Source organism: Tachypleus tridentatus, chromosome 11 (assembly GCF_004210375.1).
Source record: "Tachypleus tridentatus isolate NWPU-2018 chromosome 11, ASM421037v1, whole genome shotgun sequence".
Lineage (NCBI taxonomy): Eukaryota > Metazoa > Arthropoda > Merostomata > Xiphosura > Limulidae > Tachypleus > Tachypleus tridentatus.
Window position 1 is genome coordinate 57,671,848 of NC_134835.1, and position 23,299 is coordinate 57,695,146.

The following is a 23,299-nucleotide window of genomic DNA, read 5'->3' on the forward strand; positions in this document are numbered from 1 at the left end:
GAAGTTGTTCTCACTAGGCTAGGCATTGGTCACAGTTTTTTAACTCATCATTTTCTTTTATCTGGAACTGATGCACCAATGTGTAGTTTGTGTAACACTCAAATCACAATCAGCCACGTTTTACTTTCTTGCCATCATTACAATTCTCAACGACGGCAATATTTTAAAATATTTTTTCCCAGGGTCAGTCTGTAACATTGGACAGAGTTATTGGTGATGGTGAGTCTGTCCACCTTGATAATGTTTTTAATTTTTTAATGGCCATTAATCTTTTTAATCTCATTTAAGTGTTGCATATTTATTCATTACACCTTTTTAATTGTGGTTCCTTTTTTACAGTTTTAATCTCTCTCCTTCAATTTGACATTGGACAATGGCCAGAACATTAAATAACTCGACACCAGGACTGGAAAGGCCAACTTCAGGTGACTAACGCTACTGTTTGAACTACTCGTTAGTTGTCCTGGCGAGTTGTTATTATACTTTTGCTGCATATCATTTCACACTTTTACTACTTAAATTTTTAGTACTGGCCATATTGACTCATAACCCGGAACCAGGACTGGAAAGACCAACTTCAGGTGACTGACGGTGGTTTTTATACTTACCTGTTAGTCTTCCTGGCGGGTTATGATCATTACCTTTTTGCTAGAGTAAAATACCTTACAACTTCTTATACTCTGCCTTCTATCTTAACATTGTAGACTAGGTGTCAACAGTGGTTTTATACTTTTTTTTACCTTCATTTCCATTTATGTCTATTACTACATTTATTTTTTTTTTTATTTTACATTTTTACCAAATGTTTGGTGCAGATAGCCTTGCTGCTTTGTGCCATAAAACACTAAATCAATCAATCAATCAACCATGCATTATTCCTTAACATGTTTATTTAAAGATTGTTTTGTCATAAGTTTTATTGCATAATTTGTACCTATAGATAGTAAAATTCTTGTCATTACCTTTTGAAAAGCCTCACCTAGACCATACTGTTTTGTTTTAGTTAATTATTTTGCATGGACAGATTGTAGGTCGTATTTCCTTCTAGTTCTTTACTCTTTTACATGTCAACATAGAACAATTGGGTCAAAGTAATTATTGCCTCACATTGTGTGTAGATGTTACTTTGCTACAGGTACTCCTAGTTGATAATATTTAACTTTCTTTCCTTTCTGTGTTACATTTAGAATAGGGTTTAAGCTTGATTTTGAGCCTATACCATTTGAAATGTATTAACGGTTCTGGGGCCAGTGCACATTGTGGACAGTTTTCTGCATTATCATGCCCTACACAAGAATTAGTTTTTCACCTACTAGTCTTTAGTGGTTATGTTATTACTTTTTCACACCCATCTTAACTTTCTTTTATCTTGTCTCCTATGCCTCAGTCACCAGCTCTAGCTGTCAATCTCTTCTGGTCTTTCCCATTTTTACAATCCATGTCTTCCTTTCCCTGTTCTTCTTGAGGCCTTTTAAATTCTGAGAATACTCCTTAATGACTGGTGGCTTCACACATTCTATTCCAACTTTGTTACTTCAAGTTTCAACCCTTTCCTCCCCTTCCAAACTTTCCATTCCTAATGATTCATCCTCATACCTTACTCTTTCCTTGGAATATAAGATCCACCACTACCTACACTATGAAACAAATTTTGTTCCTGGATAATATGGGTTACTTTTTAATTGCTTGTAAAAGTACAGAAAATGACTATTATTTCCTTCCAACTTTGCTGCTGTGCCATGGATAACAATTTTGAAATTAACCTATTTTCTATGTAAAAATGGGCAAATTTGCACATTTTTATCTACATGAAGGTCTGAATAAAACATAAATACATGTAAATCTTGATTTCATACTAGTTATACAAAAATGTTTAGAAGTGAATAGTTTTGAGATTTGTAACTAATTTAAATCACTTTCATGTATCAGCTTCCAAATATAGCCTCCCATCATACTTTCATTATACACTGCCAGGTCACAAAAGTAAAGTTTGAAGAGAAAAATAGTTTTCACCATTTATTTCAGGCATAAGCAATTGGGAAAACCCTTTCTGCCCAGGAACAATAAAAAGTAAAAATTTTGTTACATAGTGTAATGTAGCTTTCCTTTCGTTTTGCTCCTGTTTCTTTTATCTTTTTCATGTTTCTTACATATGTGATTACTTCCATCTTGGGATCATTGTACCATTTATTTTGACTTCAAATTATAACATTGATTCTTGCATCATCTGGACGTCTCTTCAATTTCAGGTTTTGGTGTAACCTTTTCTCCACTGTAAACCTTTCCCGATGTAGTTTCTCTTCTCCATTCTCTCCATTCCTTCCTTACCCACTGCTCCCTCCTACTTCTTACCTAAAGATCTTTGTGGTTTTTCATGCTTTTGTTCAGGTCCATATTTAATTTCAAGCAGATGTTTTTGCTCTCTGGACTCATTTTCCCCACTTGCTGTTATATGCATGTATATATATACTTTACCATTCTTTTTGCCCTTGTAGTTCCTTTTGTAATTGGGCTAGGATAAAAGTACCCAGACCACTGCATGCAATTAATTTAAACACTTCCCTGATAGTAGCCTACATTTATTGTTTTCTCATAATTCAATCAAATGGGAGGCAAATATAAAACATCCAAGTTTTATAAATTTAGTTGCTTATTTCACAGAAAAGATCAGCTTTGTGCCATGTTATATGCATGCGTTTGTTTTGTTTTTTTACAACACTAATGTTGAATGTTTGTAATTTGTAGTGTAGTTTACTAGAAAAACATGTAACAAAAATTTTGTGGCATACCCCCAAGTATCTGCACTTTGTTGTTTGGAAAATCTCCCACCAGAAAATAAAATTCATGTTGAGTGAGGAAAAATATGTTAGGATAATATGAGAATATTGAAGTCAAAAAATGCAGAGCAGAGTTGTTTTAAACAAACAGTTTTGGTACAACTATTACGTAAACTGGACTATCAAGATGCAGTGAAACAAAATTGGAATAAATTATGCATTTGTAAAATATTAATTTACTTTTAGGGAATATTTTGTATTTCAAGATTAGTTTGTTTCCAGTTCTGTACTTAGATTCCACAGTTTGATTTAACAAATTATTTAATGTAAAGTTTTTCATTTTACAGAAAGATTTGTATATTGTGTATTACTGTAATAGGAAATAATGCTACTTAATTAACAGATTGCAAGACCATTCATAAACTTTATTTTTATGCTGAAATTTCACTACACAAACACATTATCACAATAAGTGGCAACATCACAGCTTACGTATTTATGTTAGGTAATTGCACAAACAGTTATGTGATGGAGTAGTGATTCACTGATTAAGCCTCAAAAGAGTTTGGTGACCAATGCGGGCATGCAAGGCAAATGTTGCATTTTTCCATCTTAAAGTATTATGCATCTAGTACTACACATGAACAAAGATAAAACATGTAAAATTCAAAGTAAATTGAGCAGTAAGCCATTTAAATGCAAAACAAGTGACCTAGTTCTTTACTTATAACGGAAAAAAGCACCTATGAAAACTGACTATCTCCATGAATACCTATATACAAACCCCTAGTAATTACAAAAGTCAAATTTTGGAACAAATGTAAAATACCAATTTATTCTACTCAGATTAAGGAAAACAAATATATGTTAAAGCTACCATTTGAAATTTAGGTATTAAAAATATGCAGTTAAAAAACAGAACCAAGTTTGTCTTTATTATTTTAGTTGTTAGTGTTATACAGGAAGTATTTACTTTAGAAATCAAGTACATGTTGACTAATTGACTAACTAAAAATCTTCCAGTTCACACAAGCAATTAAGCAAAAACCAAAGTCACAAAATGACAATAGATGAAAATCACAAACTGAAAGATGAAAAAACTTTCAAAATTTTGGAAAATACTAAGTGATAAGAATTACCAAAATAAGGAAAGGAATGTTTTAGAGCATTTTTGTCACTCACAATAATAAAATACATTAACTGAGACAAAAAGTAGATGTATCCATTTAACAGTTATTACAAAAAATATCAATAAAATTAAAACATGTTTTGAACTATAATGGGGTAATTCAAAAATATAAAATAGGTAAATTTGTTGCACTTTAGAACTTTCAAATTTTCACTTGAGTTAGAATAAAAACACAGAAAAGTTTACAGGTAATTAAAGAATGTAAAGATATACCACAGAAGCAAAACATCAATATAATTATACAAAAGCATTTATATGGGCCAGAAGGAATATGTGACCAACTGAAGCACTTCTAGGAATGAAGACATCAATTTCAAGTTGATATTTTATCTTCCTTTTCATTCTTTGGTATTTCAAATATTATCAATTTGCAGCTGAAATTTAAAAACATGTGCATCATTGAGTGAAATTTGAATTTTGGTTAACTAAAAGTGTTTCCATCCTTTATTAATATTGTTTGACTAGTTAAAAAGCCAACTTCAAATATTTAACAAATGAACATGTAATACACTTCTTACACAAGTTAGGTATATTAGAAAATGTTCAGAATCAAGAGTGGTTAAAGTTTATCCAGTATATATTTTTACTTTTAGTGCTGCTCTATTACCCCTATGTATTTAAAGTAGCACCAAAACATTTGTTTTGAAAATGTTTTACATAATGTTCCAAAAGGTAAGGTGTGTAATAGTAAGAAAGATAATTAGAATACCTCAGTGTACTCTTATTTGCTGCGAGCAACCACCTATACACAAGTATACACATAATGCATGTGTGAAAGTAAATGCACATCATGCCTATTTACTTAAACTCACCATGCTTAGCAAATTAACTGAAAGTAGAAGAAATGGGATGAGAGGGGTTTAATTAGTTAAGTCTTACAATACTAAAGCAGAGGTTAGAAAGCCAGAATTAGATGTTTACTTATCACTCCCACTTTGTTTTTACTACAGCAGACAGCACAAAATGGCAAGCACTCTCATCTACTTCTACCTTTTATTTTACAAACATGCTGGGCATAAAATGGGAGGTTTGTCAGATTGGGCATCCCCACCACTGTGTAGGTGGTACTTCAGTCACCTCTGAAACTAGGGTACATTTTATGTATCTTCCCACAATGCAAGTTGTAGGCTAGTGTTATGTTGCTGGGAATAGTCACAAAATTAAATATATTTCCACAACTTACATTATAGAAAATATCCATAATGTGGGTAAACTTCTTGAAACTATCCATTACAGAAACTAAATTTAATTTCAGCTTTGTAATATTTCTAAAAATTAGAGTGAAAAATACATAGTTAAATTACTATAAAAGTTGTAAAACAATTTAATATTTCCTTTAAAAAGATGCATTTTCTAATATGGAATTTGTTAGATAATTTTGGAAAACTGTAGATTTGATAACCTACAGTTGATCATCTGAACATGTTAGTTTACAGTGCATACAACCACTTGGGAAAATATTTTAAAGATTAAAAAAATGACACATTCAGATGCTTGTGACTTATACAATCAGAGTAGAATGACTATTTTACAGCCTCTGTTTGGCTAAAATGAGCTTTGATCTTTCAGTTTGCTTGAAGCATGAAAGAAGTATATTTGAAAGTATTTTCTTTTTAACCAAAAGGAATATTTTACTACATTGGTCTTTAAACTATCAGACAGAAAATAAACTTAATCTGGTGACTACATGATAGCAATTGATCTTGGATACAGCAGGTTAAAGATAAAGGAACTGAAACTGGTTATTTTATTTGGTGCTTAGCTTATTACAAGCTGTTTGAACCTTGTTGATGAATAAAAAAAAAAAAAGGATTAAGTTATTGGTGCACACACTAACATGCACAATTTAAAAGTAATAACGAATTAAATGACATTGACAGGCATGTGTTAAAAATGCCAACATGCCTATTATGGATGGCAAATATGGTTCATAGAGGCAACACTTAGTGAATTCGGCTATCAAAAGGGGGATTAATATTCACAAACAAGGTATAAAAATGGTTTCCATACTGAAACTTTTCATAAATCAAAATGAAGTTGAAGTTATTGTACCAGATGTTTATTTAGAAGTTTAAAACTTCTAAAGGACACTTTAGATAAAAGGTGTCTTGTTAAAACTAGACAAATGATGAGAAATTAGGATATTGAAGTAGTCATTATGTACAAAGTTTAGCAAAGTCTAATACTTTAATATTTCATGATCATTATCACTAGTGATGTAGGCCTCAATTCAGTGTCATGATAAAAATTGTTTTTAAGTGTGTAATGTTGGTGTGTACTGCATATTTCACCCATTCCTTTTAAGAGTTCACAAAATCTCTGCAGTTCAAGAATGAAACAACATTGTTCAAGCACATTTCTAACTGCTAAATGGGGCCAAGTGGAGATTATGCACTCCTTTGTTCAATTCTCTTATAGGAATAATGAATAAGATGCTTTTTAATTAGCACACCAAATAATTAATGTTCTCAAAATTGGGCAGTAGTTGCAGATGGGCTTGTCTATGATCTTCACGCCATCAGTCAACTGATGTAAATAGGCACCAATCACCATTTTCTTATGTCAAAAGCAAGTTTAACATTTAAAAAAAAGTCAGACCATGAGAGATTTTTGTTGAGAGGCAAGGAAGACAATATGGGTTATCATTAAGCCTTTGTCCTTAAAAATTTGGTAGTTCCAGCTGTTTTTACACTTCCCATTTAAACCCCACACAGATTACTACTTGACCAATCTGTGATGGTGTATTGGATTGCAACCCTTTGCACTGCACTGTATTCTGTGTGCATTGTATAGAATGAAGACCCATAAAAATTGGTATTCTCCATGAAATCTGTCAAGGTATCAATTTTTATTTCCCAAGTAACTACAAAAACCTGAGTATTTGTAAATTGAATAATAAAAAGGTGTAATGAAACTAAGGACAAATTAATTATTTCACTGGAAATCTTTTCTTGTTGAAAGCAAAATGTTGAGCAGGATTTTGAAACTTGAAAGCCCAAACAAATTATTTCAACACCAACTTGTAATACCCAAAAGCACCAACAAGCCTTAGATTATAGATGCTGCTTGAATTCAAGTTATTTAAAATATGTTCTTAATGTCTAGTGATATTTGTTGCTTCTCTTTTCACCCAAACTACACTCACTCATGAAAAAAATACCTACTTACAGGATTGTCATGTTCCATGCAATATTACTTACAGGTAGATAAATGTATATTCAATTTACCTGACAAAAATAAATGAAAGACTACATGAATATTATAAGTGCTGTATTAAAAACAAAACAAAACAAAAACTTTCAAATAATGGAAATACAATTAATTACTGTTCTATTTTGCATTGTTAAATTGCTGGACTATAGGCAAAGTAGGGTTACGTTTATTTCTAATAAAACTAAAAACAAGCAGATGAGCCATCAGGTAAAGTTCAATGCTTACAAGATGGAGCAGATGAATCACCTTCCTTTTCTTTTTCAGCATCTGTACTCTCTCCTGCAGCTGTTTCACCTGCAACTTTACCATCTTTATCCTTTTCTTTATCTTTACTACCTTTTGTCTGTTGAAAAAAATTTAATACCAATCAGTGATGCAATTACTACATTGTTACAGTAACATGTTTGAAGCTTTATTTGGATTTATTATAACCCTTGTATTTTTAGCAACATCATAAAACTTGAATATGCACGTGTATTAAAAACATTAAGAAAATTTAAACCTACAGTAAAATAAACCTCAAGAATAAATAGGCAGATTGTGTTTGCTCCGATATAGTTAAGACTAAATGAAAAACTTTTGCAGCAATAAGGCTTAATCTTAAATTAATATTTTCACGCCGTTGTTTTTACTGTATTAAGTGTTACAGAAATTACAAGTACAAGGTATCATTAAGCTAACCCATTTTTGTAAATAAATTTTGAAACAGGTTCCACAATGAACATTCAGCATTAATAATGCAGTCTTGAAGTACTAAAAATTGATAAATTATTGCAAAACTAAAACCTGTTGCATTATAAATTAAAACAATAACAATTTATTCAATATTAAACTATTTTGTTAATTCTTTTAATTTCTCAAGTACAATAAATTTAAATAACATTCTATCAAACATTCAGTCACCAGAAAGAAACTTAAAAAGGTAGATGCTTCTTTTATTTAGAAAAATTTAGTTATACAGGTGGAAGCAGAAAATTGTCACTGTTGGAAATTGAGTAGTTGCAAGTTTTTAAATAGGCTTGTGAAATACACAACTGGACAGGTGAAAATGTAACAAGATAACTCACAATCTAACATGCCAGCTGAACCAGGTGCAAGTTTTTTGTTTTTTTTTTTAAAGACTTTTTCACTGTTTCCATTGTGGCCCAAACCAAAACAACTCTCCCTATTCATTGTTATAATTGTTTCTCACATCACAAATCATTATCAAAGTTGCATTTTAATAGTGGTTTAAGAGCATTCCCAATTTTGACAAAACAGAATTAAAATGTACATTTTACTATTTCATTAGACATACAAAAAGTAAAGTTGATAATTATTTTGTGTTTGAGATGAGAGAGAGAGATTGTTTTAAGTTACAAAATGTACAGTTCAAGTTTGATATAGAAACAGCATATTCAAAAAATTAAAAGTGAACAGTTAAGTTCTTGTTACCTGAAGTTTAGGTTTAGGTTTTGGTTCCATACTGGGATCAAGAATGATTTTTCCAACATTCTTTCGGTCATGCAACTTTTGCATGGCTTCTGGAACCTATAGAGATGAGTTTATTCCATTAAAACTGGAGATACCACAAAACTATTTATGAAAACCATACATGTTACCTTTTCACAGAATCTACCTATTTACTCAAATACATGGCTTAAAGTGTCACATAAAAGTAATGTATCATTAAAATATATTTTGCAAAGTTGCTTCAAAAAAGAAATTTTAAACTAAAAGGTAATTATTTTAATGAGCTAAATTAAAACATGGTAAATTTTACATGGTTAACATTGATCTTTGTATGAAAAACTTAAAATCTCAGTCTTATAATGTGGTAACAAATCACTGAAAACACAATGAAACTAATGCATAAAGGGAATAAAGACGTACTTGCAATTGCCTTAAATAGCCCAAAATTTCTTGCACCACAAAAACTAAACATTCAAAATTTATGAAATCACTCAATGAATTCATAAAAACAATTTTATACAAAAACATTTGTAGTGTCCAGCCAATGTTGTTTAAGACATTTGTATTTATGAAATTTAAATACTAAAAGAGCTTTAGTTTACAGAACCACCTGTATAAATTAGTTAAAAACAAAAAGCTGTTTGTAAAATAATTAAGAATAGAAACTTAAGTGTGGCAACAAAAAGCTGGATGGTAACATATGTAACATTTTAATAGAATATTTTGGCACAGGTTTGGAAAAAGAATAGCAATATAAAACTTAATGGAAACTTATTTCAATTGATGTTTGGAGTTGTGGTTTAATTAATGGCAGTATAATTCTAATTACCATAAACAAGAGTAAAATATTAGCTTTAAAATAGTTAATTGTTTTTGTAAACTTAATGAAAACCAATTATGAAAAAACTCTTAAAAACAATTAAAATACTGTTAACTTCCATTTGTTCAGATGAAATACTGAAATAGCACAATCACATTCCTATTAAGGATTTAATGCATCTTTTATTGTGTAAAGTGGTATATAGTGCATTACCATTTCAGACATACAATTTATTTTAACAATGAACACTTAAATGTCATTCTTTTGAGTCATTATACGTACACACATACACACCTTATATTATGTCTGAAATAGTAATGCACTATACCACTTTACACAATAAGATAAGTGAAACCTAGTATTAAAAAGTATTAAACAAGACAGTTAATAAAAAGAAAAAAAATCTGATTTGTAACTTTGCAATTTGGAAATAAGTTTTCTCCTTACATCTTCAAATGCCCAAGTGGAATCCACAACAGGTTTGATATGACCATCTTCCCACATTTTAAAAACCTTATTCACAACTCCACGAACATAATCATGAGCTCCTTGCTGATAAAGGAGGTGACGTAGTTGGAATCCTGACACAGAACGGTTTTCATCAAAAAGCTTCATAGGGTTGATTTTATCAACCTGCCACCACTGAATATTTTTAAAAGTATTAGTTCTGAGGAATAAGTTTGTTTAATATACACTGACAGTGTGAAACAGTTTTGTTGATAACTATTCACTCACTCCTTTTAACATTTCAGTTAAATTCAGCTTTACTGGTTATTACCTTAATACTACTTTCATACTGTCCACAGCTTTATATAATCTGTCCTATGGATAAGAATTTGATAAGCATTAGTTTCAGTTATCCATAATTCTTCCAATAGCTACACATGAAAGCAGCAAAGAAAACTGTATATAAACTTCGATTTCAATTTAAAGAGAAGTTTGCATATCTAACAGGACAGTCTTCATAGCCAATAACTTGGTTAACCCTTCCACTGTAGTTTGTGTGAAATCCACCCAGCTCATAAACATGCAAGAAATTACTCATAACCATGACAGTAACTATACTATGATTTTTTGATAAATGTACAAATATTGTTTAAAACATTTCAGATCATTGGTAAATAAGGTTTTCATACACTAGATAAAGTTTAAATTAAGTATTAAAATCCTTTGATTAAAGATTAATTTTTTTTTTCTTTCAGAATGTTGTTTATCGTACATTATCGTCAGAGTAATTTCAATTTTAATATTAAAAATACTTATGCATTAGAATATTTTCAAATTTCACAGAATTATTATAACCTCCAGATAATTATAAAATTCTCTAGAAAAATTCATTTTTACTACTGTATTTCTGTACAGGTTTGTTTGAATTCATAACATCAATAAAAAAAAAAAAAAAAAAAAATTTAGGAAATAAAATGCTTTTCCCATTCTATAATGACTACAATTGTAACAAACGTTTAGTCTAAATTTTATAACATACGTTTACACGTGGTTATACTGACCTTTCAGTCATGCCTGTCTCGTTAGCCTCTACAAAATGACCAGTCTTAACTCTTTTAGTAGAAAATTATTTTGTAAAATAGTCATATTTCACTTTTAGTGCATTATTTTAATTGTAATAATGTATAAAGCTATATAAAAGTTCATAAATTTCTTAAAACATAGAATAATAAATAAAGAATTAGAAAATTTTCTAGTTATGAACTTCAGTTATTTACTGCTTACCATAGTTTGCCAAGCTTCAAATTTAGCACATGGAGGATGTGAAAGGAACTTTTAGCTTTTATATACACATTTTGACATAACCAAAAATCATAAATTGCAATATCAATATAGAATTGCACTAATTTATTAAGCTTAGTATTTGGGTATAAAATCAGAAACATGAAATCCAGCTCATGTAAAAATGGCTGTTGGGTTGAGAAAAATTTTTTTACATAGGAGTGAACAACGTTTCAACCTTCTTCAATTATATATTTCTCTACAAGTGGGTTTTCTCGACATCACTGAAATCCAGCTCACTACAGACTATTTGAAATTTGCCATGAAAAGGGTTTTCTCAATAGTTTGTAAAGGCTCAGAGAACCATGCGAGTGACATTTTGAGCTTTTGATTGGCTAGTCACATGTCAAATAAGTAGGTACATGTAAGCAAGTGTTGCAAGTAATTGAAAGAAGTGGACAGGACCACTATTTTATTCTGCAAGTTTAGCAATATCTCAGCATATAGGAGACATTTTAGATTCTTGCGAGTCAATATAGGTAATTTGAGCACTTAATTTATAAAAAATAGATTTTGAAAATAAGTACATAAAAAAAACTGGTTCAGATTAGATGTTTATTTCCAAATAAAGTAAATATTAAGATCATACTAAAATTTTAATTACAATTTAAAATTTGATATCAAAACTTAATGATATACTTAAACAGTAGTTAAAGAAATTTTTAATACAAATCTACAAATATAATAGGAGTGGCTTTTGACCTGTTACCAAAGAAAAACTTATCTTGATAGGTCCACGTCAAGTATGTAAAAATGCGAGTACAGCCTGTATGACTTAATTTGAAATTACATAGCCACAAGTAGGGCCAGTAATATTACAATTAAGTGTACAATGACCTTTAGTACAAAGAACCAAGAAGTATTATACATGACCAGCATCTGAAAGTTTTACCTTTGGGTGACCTTCGCTGTCAAAGTCAGGGCTTCTTAAATCTCCAAGTACAATTAAGATACAAATATTTCAGATGATCAAGTAATAAAGAACATGAAATTGTTTCACATTCTGTACAACATCAATTGCATGACAAAGCTTGAATTTACAGACATGTAAACTCATTCACTTGTAAAAAGAAATATGCAGAAATACATTATACATGCCCGAAGTAGCTACATCTCTCAAATTTTGCTCTCAAAGCAATACATCTGTCAGATGTTTTTCATATTTTAAATGTCAATTTACAACAAAATGTTAAAGCCATCCAAATGACTTAATCTCTTACCCAAAAATCATTTAAGAATGGAATTTTAAATGAAAGTTGCATGAAGAACTAATTATGTAAAAAGCATTTTACAGTCACATTGTCCTGCTGAAAACCTAAAAGAAACCTAGTGGAGAATATCCAAACTAATAAGAGTTTAGAAAAAACCTACACAACAGGAATTAAGTGCATATTTTAAAAACATTTCTATCAATGAAAAGAAAGCATGAGAAAGAACTGGATTTACATGTACATGAGTTCATAACTTAATTCTATATTTTTTGAAGCTAAATTTGGTTTTAAAATTTAATAGGATGCCATATGAATGGCATTTGCAAAAACCTTAATTTTTCCTGTGATTTTATAATTTTGACAAAAGTTTATCTAACTTAATTTAGTTTTATAAAACCTAACAAACAGACACAAAAGTTACCAAACTTCCTAACTTACCAACTTTTAGGTCAGACCAATAGAATTCTACTGTTAGAAGTATTACAACTTCACCCCCACATTTTCATTGTAAAATATGTAGACAAATGAAAGAACAAAAATAAAATTAGAAATGAACTTTGAAAATAAAAACAAAACAAAATTATAGTTAATTAGAATATATTTCAAACTCAGAGAAAATTAAAGTAAAACACCAAACAAAATATACTCACAGACTTTGCTAAACTAAAGAAACTTTTAGTCTCTCCAGTAACAATATTTGCTGATCCTAGAAAGGGATAAAGAAATCGTTACTATGTTTGTTACAAATAGTGTATATACTCACAGATTTTGCAAAACTAAAGAAGCTTTTGGTTTCTCCTGTTACAATACTTGAAGTTCCTATGTAATAAACAATATTGAATTAGTCAATATGTTAGCACTTTTACAAAGGTTAATCTTAGATAACAATGGATTCATGCATGAAAGTACAATAGACATCACAAATTTGAGGTCTTCTTGTAGCTTGTACTTTTAAAGTCAAAATTTTCAAAAAGGATATTTGAGATGGACTTTAAAGTTTTAGTTACACAAGCTGTAAATATAAGAGCTGTTTCGGAATTACAAGGTGAGACGTTTTGAAATTTCACATGAATAATATAAAAATAACCAGTTTCATTAGAATATTGCATTGAATAAGGTTACTAAAAGTGCAGCACATCTAGTAGATATATTAATACCAATAACTACAGACTAGAAGCAAATATTAAAGAGCCACACCTAGCAAGCTTTGGTGTGCTTGTATTTGTTCCCCCATCATGAAATATTTATCTAATTCACATATAGCAAAATCCTTTACAAAATTAGCAATAAAGTATTTATAGACATTTAGTATTGAAAGCAAGATTTTATGGTACAATGCAGAAAATTAAGGTATAGGCACCAAAATGCAAAGCAACAGAACAGTTAATGTAACATGACATTAAATTTATGCATAAAGTGCTATAATATGGTTACCTCTTGACAAAACAATTTTCTCCATGACTTAGGTTCATGCATTTTCTCAATTTCATTGTAAGAAATCTAAAATTCAAGTTTACCATACAGAATGTAGCGCCCAAGAGGTTTCAAAAGGTTATATCCTTTATTTGCATCGTCTCCATACAAGCAATCCAACACAATGTCCACACCTTCAGGAGATAATCTAAACATAGAAGACATCACTATAAAATCATTTCCTTGAAAATTTTAGTGTTTAGTTGTTTTAAGATTGTACAAATAGTTCCAATTACAATAAGGAACACAACTCAGCCAAGGATAACTTTCTCTTTACAAAGTCATATCATCATAAGTAACATCCAAGTTAGAAACAGAAAAATGAATTAATTTTATTGAACTTCCCTTTAACCTTTTAAAAGAAGTTCAGGTCATTTGGAATGTAGATTGATTAAGTATACCAGTTGCTAAATATAACTTAAAGGTTATCATAAGATAATTATAGAAACTGTATATTAAAGTATTCCATATTTAAAATTATTTCTCTAAAACACACTACAGCTATAGAAGCCTTTAATGAAGACTTTCTATTATAAGTAAGGTATTTAAGTTGTCCAAAATAAAATTAGATTTTATATAAATCTATACTGTACATAAAAATGACAAACAAAATGACTTCAAATTTAAAAAGAAATTAAAACATCAGTTTTGGAATAAACTTCTGTATTCAGTTACAAATGTAGTATTTTCAAACTAAGTCTTGTATTTTTATACAAAAATATCAACAAAATGCCAGTCATTTTTAGTTAATACACAAATTAAGTGGTGGTGAAGGTGACATTTTTACATAAGCAATTGAAATAGAGAAAAAAAATGTATACATGTAATTCAGTTTAACTACTGATAAAAATTTCAAATGCTGACAAAACTTAATTACATGCAGTAATAAGCTCTAAGAATGCAAGTTAAAAATATTACCTACTGTATAGATTTCACATTGTTAGTGTTGTATACAGATTTAGAACTAACCCAGATCTATAATTGTCAAATGTTAGATTATTGGATTTAAGGTTGAAAACATTACTAATAGGAAGAGCACCCAACTGATGAAATAGGCATTTAACATTTGTAAGAACAAAAGGAAAGCATAATTAAATATGCTCCTTACCAAGTTGATTTTCAGTTTTGATACAAGTACAGGTAGGTAACCTGCTCTGAATATATTCAATAAAGTTGTGATTATGACAAGGATATAACCCATATATAAATGCAGTTTTAAGCTTAGGCACTATTCAGATAGATTATTTGTATCCAAGTAGTAAAAGTTTTTCTTGCAGTACTCACACTTCTCTCACATTCAAATTATGGGTATCTGAATTTTTAAATCCCCACCCAACCATTGTAATACTCACACCAATGAAACATCTACAGTCTCATTAAGTTAAGACTAAGCCATCTTAGTCTCCTTCACTTAAGTGTTTTTTTCATCCCCCCCCCTTCCCATATTGTTTAACATTAAGCCCACCAAGACATTTAGATTGTGAGCAGAATGAAGAAAGTTCAAGTTCTCCTGGTTATATCTGCCCCTAAGCTTCAATTTGGGTTCAGATAAATTGACATCAAAATCCCTGCCACAAGCTCTGCTATGCTTTAACTGAAGGTTAATGTTAATTTTTTGTAAGGACTCAATAACATCTTTCTACAATGCTTAAATTGAAAAACTTATGCTTTCAATTACATACAAGTTCAAGTTGACAACTGATGAATATTCTCAAACAAACATACTTTTTGATTTCTTGCACATAGTCAACACCATGGTCTAGAAGGTGAGTAAAGCTATCTTTAATTGATTCATGTTTATGCTTAGAGGCTGTTCCAATAAGAGTTACATCTGAGACAGTTTTGCACAGTTGAGAAACAGCTTGACCCTGCAAATGATAAATCTGTGTGTTAGAATCTGATGTTACATGAATTGTATACAATCTTTAAGTAATCAAAACATGTTATTACTTACAATACACATTTCATAAAACTTTAACACTAGCTAATGCTTTACAATATATGAAGTCATAAGTAATGAAATAATTTAAAATATTAGAAATTAAAAATAAGTCCCTTTACCGATTGTTGACAGTATTGCCAATGTTATCTAAACATTGTAGTTTAATAAAACTAAATATTTTGTACAAAATCTTTAACAAAACTGCAAGTTTCTGAAAACATTTCTTGCATGAGAAGTTGCATTGTAACGAGTACTATGTATAACAAGATGGTTTACATTTAATGAATGTTTTTCTTAGGTCAATAAAATGATTGTATGCAGCAGAAATATGTTTGATTTGATTAATGTTTCAAAAAGTAAAAAAGGAAGTGAAAATTATCTGTGTAGCTTGTTATACAATTAAGATTAATCCATTTCCACATGTTGCTAATGACCAATGATTTATTTTTAGACATGAATATCCCATTAACATGATCATAAATTTTGTAGCTAAAAAGTAATAGTAATATCAAATACTACATGTTCATTTTGCAGCCATTATACCATTGTTGTTAGAGACAAACTACATGTGCAATTAACCTGCACATTTTAAACTTCCTTTATGCTAGCTTTTCAAATCTAAGATTTTCACAACTAAATTTAAAACCTTAATATATGATCACTGGAAACTATTGCTTAATACAAACTTAAAGCAAACCTAACATTTTTAGTTAACTAAATCTGATATCCTTCATACTAAGATTTTCCTTCAAAACTCATAACCTTTATAAAGTGAGTTCAAGAGTGCATCCTTCAAATGTATATTAAAAAATAAAAAACTGATATTACAAATTATGCTTTACTCAACATATTGAGCAGTTTATATGAATCTAAAAATAGTACCAAAACATTCTACCTAATGCTGTGGAAAATATTGGTCCTTGTTTATGAGAAGCTTCAAACCTGTACTTGTTTAAAAATATAAGTGGTTGTTTTATCAATGAAATAAGCATGCATACATTGTAGTGTATGCATGTGCTTAAGGACAATGCACCATCTATGGATGTTGATGATGTTAACTTCTCAAATACAATAAAACAACAGGAATAATGGGGGTGAATCCCAATTAATGACCCTTGTTCCAAACTCATGCCACAACACAAACTACCATAAACATACCACTCCTCCACCTGCTGAATGTACAAGGACACTCTGACCACTTCGGATATTTCCAATATCAAACACAAGGATGTAAGCAACTACATAATTCATCAGCAGGGAAGCAGCATTTTGAAACTCCATTCCTTGAGGCAGTGTGTATACATACTTGGCTGGAACAGAAACAAATTCAGCCCAAGCCTTGTATTCAGTCAGAGCAGCTACCCTATCTCCCACCTATTAAATAAAAGGAATTAGATGTTCTTGTATATTTAGAGAACTTGCAGCATCAGATTGCTACAGTCAACCAAAAAGCCAATAAATTACTGTCTTATGTAATGTACAAGAAAATTTACATACTTTCATAGAAGTCATACATAACTATAATACTTTGTTTTACTGTAGAAAGACAAGGTGTAATAGAATATCAAAATTTTAAAACATTTTTAAAAACTAAAAATTTAATTTAAAAACCTAAATAGTTAAAAAAGTATAAATAAAACTTCCAATTTTAAATGCTAACAGCTTCACTACAATTAAATCTGTTCTGAATACTTTCAGAATATTCTTACAATTGTTGCATTACCTTATTTGTTTATTTGGTTGTCTTAATTTTTCATTATTTTTAGTCTACTTTATTTACTTCTATAAAGTATTTAAACTATATTTTTGGTACCTAATAATTTACCCTGTTCAATATAACTTGCCAAAGGTGGAATACGTATATTCCAAAGTTAAATGTTTGTTTCTGTACAGACAACGTTCATTATTGTCATTGTTCTGTTGATCATTAAGACAAAAAGTTGAGATTGGCCTAATTCTGCAATGATTTTTAGATACCTAACAAATTTACCACCAGCCCATAAATACAAACTGATCAAGTTGCTGAAGTACGATCAGTTCCAAGTTTCACATAATTCTACATCTTAAATGCTTGAATCATTGGTTCACCTTTATTCTAAAACACATGCAACTTTCATAATATTGAAAACTGGTTCAGAAATTTACTTCAGACAAAGGAGGAATGGTTGTCACTCATTTCCTCCTATTGATTAAGCTACTATTCTGGCTCCTAAATGACAAACATTTGATAGACCATAGTCAGCATTTATACATGTTCCTCTTGAATATTTTACGTAATGAATCTACGAAGTGCAGGGTGGGGGAAGGAATAAAAAGAAATCAACGATTACATTTTAAGTTAAGCTATTGGAAAAAACAATCGTGTTAAGAAAATGTAACCTAATAAAAAACTGAGTATAGATGCACATATTGTACCCATGTTGGCAATCAGAAAGTTAGAATATTTCTCAGGATAAACTTAAATGAATTTCAAACTTTATTGAATGAAATGGATCTAAAACAGTCAAGCTTAGTGATTTTTAATGTAAATAGAGGTACTGAAGCCAGATTGTGGTAAATGCCCACCAAAATAATTGAATATCTTACCTTTACATCTGTGACTCCTTCTCCCACACTTTCTACCTCTCCAGCACATTCAAATCCCAAAATAAATGGGGTTTTGGGAGGACTATCAATTACCCCTTGTCGAACCATGACATCTAGAAAGTTCAATCCACTGAAAGCGTACACAACAACTGATGATATTTCACTCATTGGAATAATGAAAACAGTTTGCTTTTAATAAAAAACCATGCTTTTTTTTCACATTATGCACTAAATTTGTTTAATTGCAGTTTTCTTTAATTTTTTTAAAAATTAAAAATAAGTCAACACTAAAAATAGGACAGTAAAAAAGATTACTGAATCATTTGAAAATTTCTTTAAAAACACAGGAACAATTCTTTACATTTTATTTACAATGAAAAAGTAGCTATTTAGAAAAGTCAATTTGTTTGTGGATAGTTCTTAGCATGTGCAAGATTTCATACAATGTTAGAGACATTTACTGTTATTTATTTAACAAATCTTGAAGCCAGGGAAATTTCTGATAAGCAGAAAATTATTTATATTATGGGGAGGATTTAGAAACTTGCAAACCTAAGTTTCACTACTGGTGAAATCTGTAGCTAAGATCACATTTAACTTAACCTCAGAAATGTTTTAGAAAAGAATTATCTTACTGTTTCCTCAAAAGTGGGCATCCTGTTTGAAGTTACACAAGTTTCAGAAAGTCCTTGGGGAAATGGAACTTCAAGATACATCTTATGAATTAGGATAGATCTTATGCTAAGACAAACTTTGTCATAAACAAAAAATTACCTAATTTTACGTACAAAAAACCTTTACCCATCAATTTCTCCAATACTAAGTTGGTCTCAGTTATAAAAATTGAGTTTAATATTTGTTTAATTTCTAATTGTAGAAATTCCTCATCCATTTCATTACTTGTGTTTAAAAAATATCACTAATAGTTTTCTCCTGTCATAAGGATCAGATCTACAAAAAGTAATACAGGAGTGATGCAATGTATTAATGACAAAAATAAACCATGATAAAATCCCATAAAAATTAGAATGGAGTAGTACTGTATTTGTAATGTTATTGCATACTGTGCATAACACCAAATATGGAACAGAATGATCAATTTAGCACAAGCTTTAAGAAAACAGAAAAAGCACTTTTGGAAAGATATTTCTTATGTACAAAGTGTTGTAAAAAACATTTACAATATTGAAGTATGCTTCAAGTCAAACTCTTGGACATTAGAAATCCAAGTAACTACCATTTTCTTCTTGTTAGTTGTGTCAAAGATCTGTTGGAATTCAAAATAGAACTAACCATGAAAAATAAACACATTTAAACAGTAGAGTTGTAAGAACCTTGATGACCCAAGCATATCATGTAAATACTTCAAGGGTGGTGCTGTACAAGAACACTATGTTAATCATACAATCTATATCATGCCACAAATATCTATGAAAGCCCATCCTAACCACGGACATACTTGATGGTTTGAAACTTGATGCAAAAACATAACATTAAAGACAACAAGGATTACAGAGTTTTTCAAGGTTGTCCACCCCCAAGAGAAGCTTAATTTAAACCAATCATTTATTCAAAATAATTACTCTGTTAAAGCCTTGGAAGGTGCCACCCTTCACCCCCTGACAATGACAGTAAACTAATCAATGCTAAGAAAAACCTAACCTGCCTTTCATATCAATGCTGTATCCTTTTATCTCAATAATAAAACAAAAATTAAAATCAAGTAGTTTTTATCCAGTTAATCACAAGATATCCTTGTAAAAACTTAAGTTTTATCCCCATTTATCTCATTTTAAATTTGTATAGTTGCCCTTACAAAGCTAGTTCATAAAAGATTTTATGAACACTTCCTCTAAAAAGGCAGTTTGAAACATTACGTTTTGCTCTATTCATTATACTGATCTTGCCTAATTATAGCAACACACTTTTGCATAAAAAACATCCAACATGATTATTAAGTCTAACAAGTGTTTCTGCATTGGATGACAAAGAAATATTTTAGTTTCCTAAGAAAAAAAATGAACGTTTGATTTTCTAATCTCACATTGTGCAAGTATTAACAAAGATCATTGATAGGAGTCAGAATAAGGAATTATTTAAACTTCTAATAAGCATTTGGCTAATCTAGCTTATCCTATTTTCTGCTAGTACTGCTGAACTACCATAAATTACCTTTTTTGTGGCTCACCCTGTTCCTTGTTGTCTCAACAATATTTTGGGTTTCATCAAATCATTAAAATACAAACAGTAGTTTTAAAAAGATTTAAGAAAATAATTTAACCTAATGCTAAATGAAAGGTTCATAGCATCTTTAAAGGTCAGAATAAATTGACTTTAGGATTCAATTTAAGTGAAAAATATATTGTAGTTTTTCTATAACAAAAGTAATGATCAGAATGTCAAGGTTATATGACAATGTTATACTAACCAGTTAAATGTTTGCAAGGCCTAGGTTGGTAACAGATAGTGCCCTTTATAAGTTGCAAGTTTAACAAACCTCAATTATCAGATATGAAATATTTACCAGGATTCTAGTTAAATGTTTGCAAGGCCTAGTTTGCCAGTGCTTGATACATTTTTTGAATTATTTACTTTTTCAAAAAGCAGAAGAACAAGATCTATGAAAACATTCTATTTATACAAAACTACAATAAGAAAACAAGATAGATTATTATAAGCACTGATTCTCTAGAAACAGGGATCATAATGTTCCCTTTGACCCAAATTTAAGAAAAAAACAACACCAAACCCTTTCATCTGAACTATAATGTGCTTTGTTTAACAGAAAGTTAAAAAAAATACTTAGATAAAAGGTCTTGTATCCCCTATACATATTAAGACCATACCAGTGCAGCAAATATCCAATAAAGAAAAAAAAAAGTGTCTACATGCTTCACCAATCTAGACAAAACTTTGTATGCTAACTTAGTAGTTTACAAAGGGAAACCAAGTGCATGTTAAAATTTCTCACATATATAAGACTAAGAATAGCCTTACACAATTCTCAAATGTTTTACTTTTAGCCAATATCTCCATATGTGTACAAGAAAAACAAAAGAAAAAGTGCAGTCTCCTTGAAAGGACCTGTTAATCATTTAAAAAAAGTAAGACATTTAAAGTGCATTACAAGAAATTGAAAAAGATAAAGGCCATTGTGGACTGAGTTCTCTTTTACTTCTGGACTTTCACAAGATCTGTCAAACTTTCAATAAGGGCAGAGCTGGATATGCAATTTGTTTTTCAAAACAAATTAGTCAAGTTGCATATCTACTTAATTTCTTGCCAAAATGGCTCAATTTACTTCATATTTACTCACCAATTCAACCATAGCCAATGAAGGTTCAATAAGGATAGGTGAAATGCCAATAAACATTTCAAACACTGCCACACTCATTTGTGGCAAACAATTATTATTATTTATGATTTACAAATTAAAAAACTGAAATAAATATTAAGGGCCTTTCCAAGTCCAAGAGATCAAAATCATTTATTCTTCATTTCATGTACTTTTCCTTGTTTACTTAATATGCAGGAATTACATCTTTAAACATGAAATATTCATAATTTATTTAAAGCTTCCACTAAATTGCAAAGCATACTATACGAACGACCTCTCATACTATATTAAAAACAACCGTACAAGAGTTAGTCTTGCAAATTTAGTATGTGGTGTACAATAAAATAACCATCTGTTACTATCATTAATATTAAGTAGTATGGTCTGCCAGTCTCGTTTGTTGCCGTAATACTTAAACGTACAGTAACAAAAATATAACACTAAACTATATTTATAACCTCAAAACATTGTAACTTACAAAATGTAAGTCACAGTCTTATAACAAACTCACCATGCCTTTACTCGTATCAAAATCTCGCCCTCTCCAACAGATGGTTGAGATTTTTTCATTACTTTAACTGACTTTAACCCACCAAAACCAGCAAGTACTACAGCTTTCATTTCTTTAGGTGGTTCAAGTTGTTCTTCTTCGTTTTTATTCTCTGTTTTATTTTCAGGCGGGTTACTTTCTTCATTATTAACATTATCACCGGCAGCCTCTACTTCAGACATCTTTACTCTATCCTGAAACTTACCTCACCTACTCTCTTTCACGACAAAATATTTATACAATTCATAATGCCCTCTGTCGTTTCTGGGTAATTTATAATAGTTTTAAAAATATTGTTCTATACTCTGAAAATGCGATGAAACATAACTAAAATCTGTAATAAATCTTTATTAATATATTTTATGGCTTTAATCATAATTACATACAACAGAATCCAACTGACCTTTCAATGTATTTTAATTACTATATGTTATAGTTTTCTTGCGTAATGACATTGCCTTTCTCTGATATAAATCGATAATTTACAATTGTCTTTGGTTCTGATCTATAAATCTCCTTATTTTTAAAAGATAATATTAACTGTCTATATAATAATATGTCACCAAAAATTTATTCTCACTTACCTTTACACAATTTGTAAAGTGTTTTTCACTAATTCTCGTGACAAAAAACTTATAGCGGAAACACTTAAAGACGCAATTTCTTACCAGTGCGAGATTTGTGTAGTTTTTTTTTAATTTCACTTAAAGCTACATGAGGGCTATCTGCGCTAGCCGTCCCTAATTTAGCAGTGTAAGACTAGAGGGAAAGCAGCTAGTCATCATTGCCCAACGCCAACTCTTAGGCTACTCTTTTACCAACGAATAGTGGGATTGATTTTCACATTATAATACCTGAAAAGGCGAGCATGTTTGGTGTGACGAGGATTCGAATCCACGACCCTCGGATTACGAATCGAGTGCCTTATCCACCTGGTATCTGATAATTATGAAATGGTTAG

The 23,299-nt window shown here is 30.2% G+C and overlaps 1 protein-coding gene across 3 annotated transcripts; it reads right to left on the minus strand.

Moving 5' to 3' along the window:
- Positions 1-3,181: 3,181 nt before the first annotated feature.
- LOC143232220 (synaptic vesicle membrane protein VAT-1 homolog-like) lies at positions 3,182-22,573 on the minus strand. Of its 3 annotated transcripts, none has more exons than XM_076467379.1 (10): positions 22,300-22,573; positions 18,452-18,581; positions 17,024-17,239; positions 15,649-15,791; positions 13,968-14,071; positions 13,101-13,156; positions 9,899-10,093; positions 8,614-8,709; positions 7,405-7,522; positions 3,182-4,340 (listed from the first exon to the last, which is right to left on the minus strand). In XM_076467379.1, exons 1-10 carry the CDS (start codon positions 22,518-22,520, stop codon positions 4,330-4,332), a joined length of 1,290 nt encoding a protein of 429 aa, XP_076323494.1. In that variant the 5' UTR covers positions 22,521-22,573; the 3' UTR covers positions 3,182-4,329. The 3 variants fall into 3 exon arrangements, with proteins under 3 accessions (XP_076323494.1, XP_076323495.1, XP_076323496.1); XM_076467380.1 differs by lacking the exon at positions 13,101-13,156 and adding an exon at positions 13,214-13,269 and having other exon boundaries at positions 22,300-22,571; XM_076467381.1 differs by lacking the exon at positions 9,899-10,093 and having other exon boundaries at positions 22,300-22,571.
- Positions 22,574-23,299: the final 726 nt, after the last annotated feature.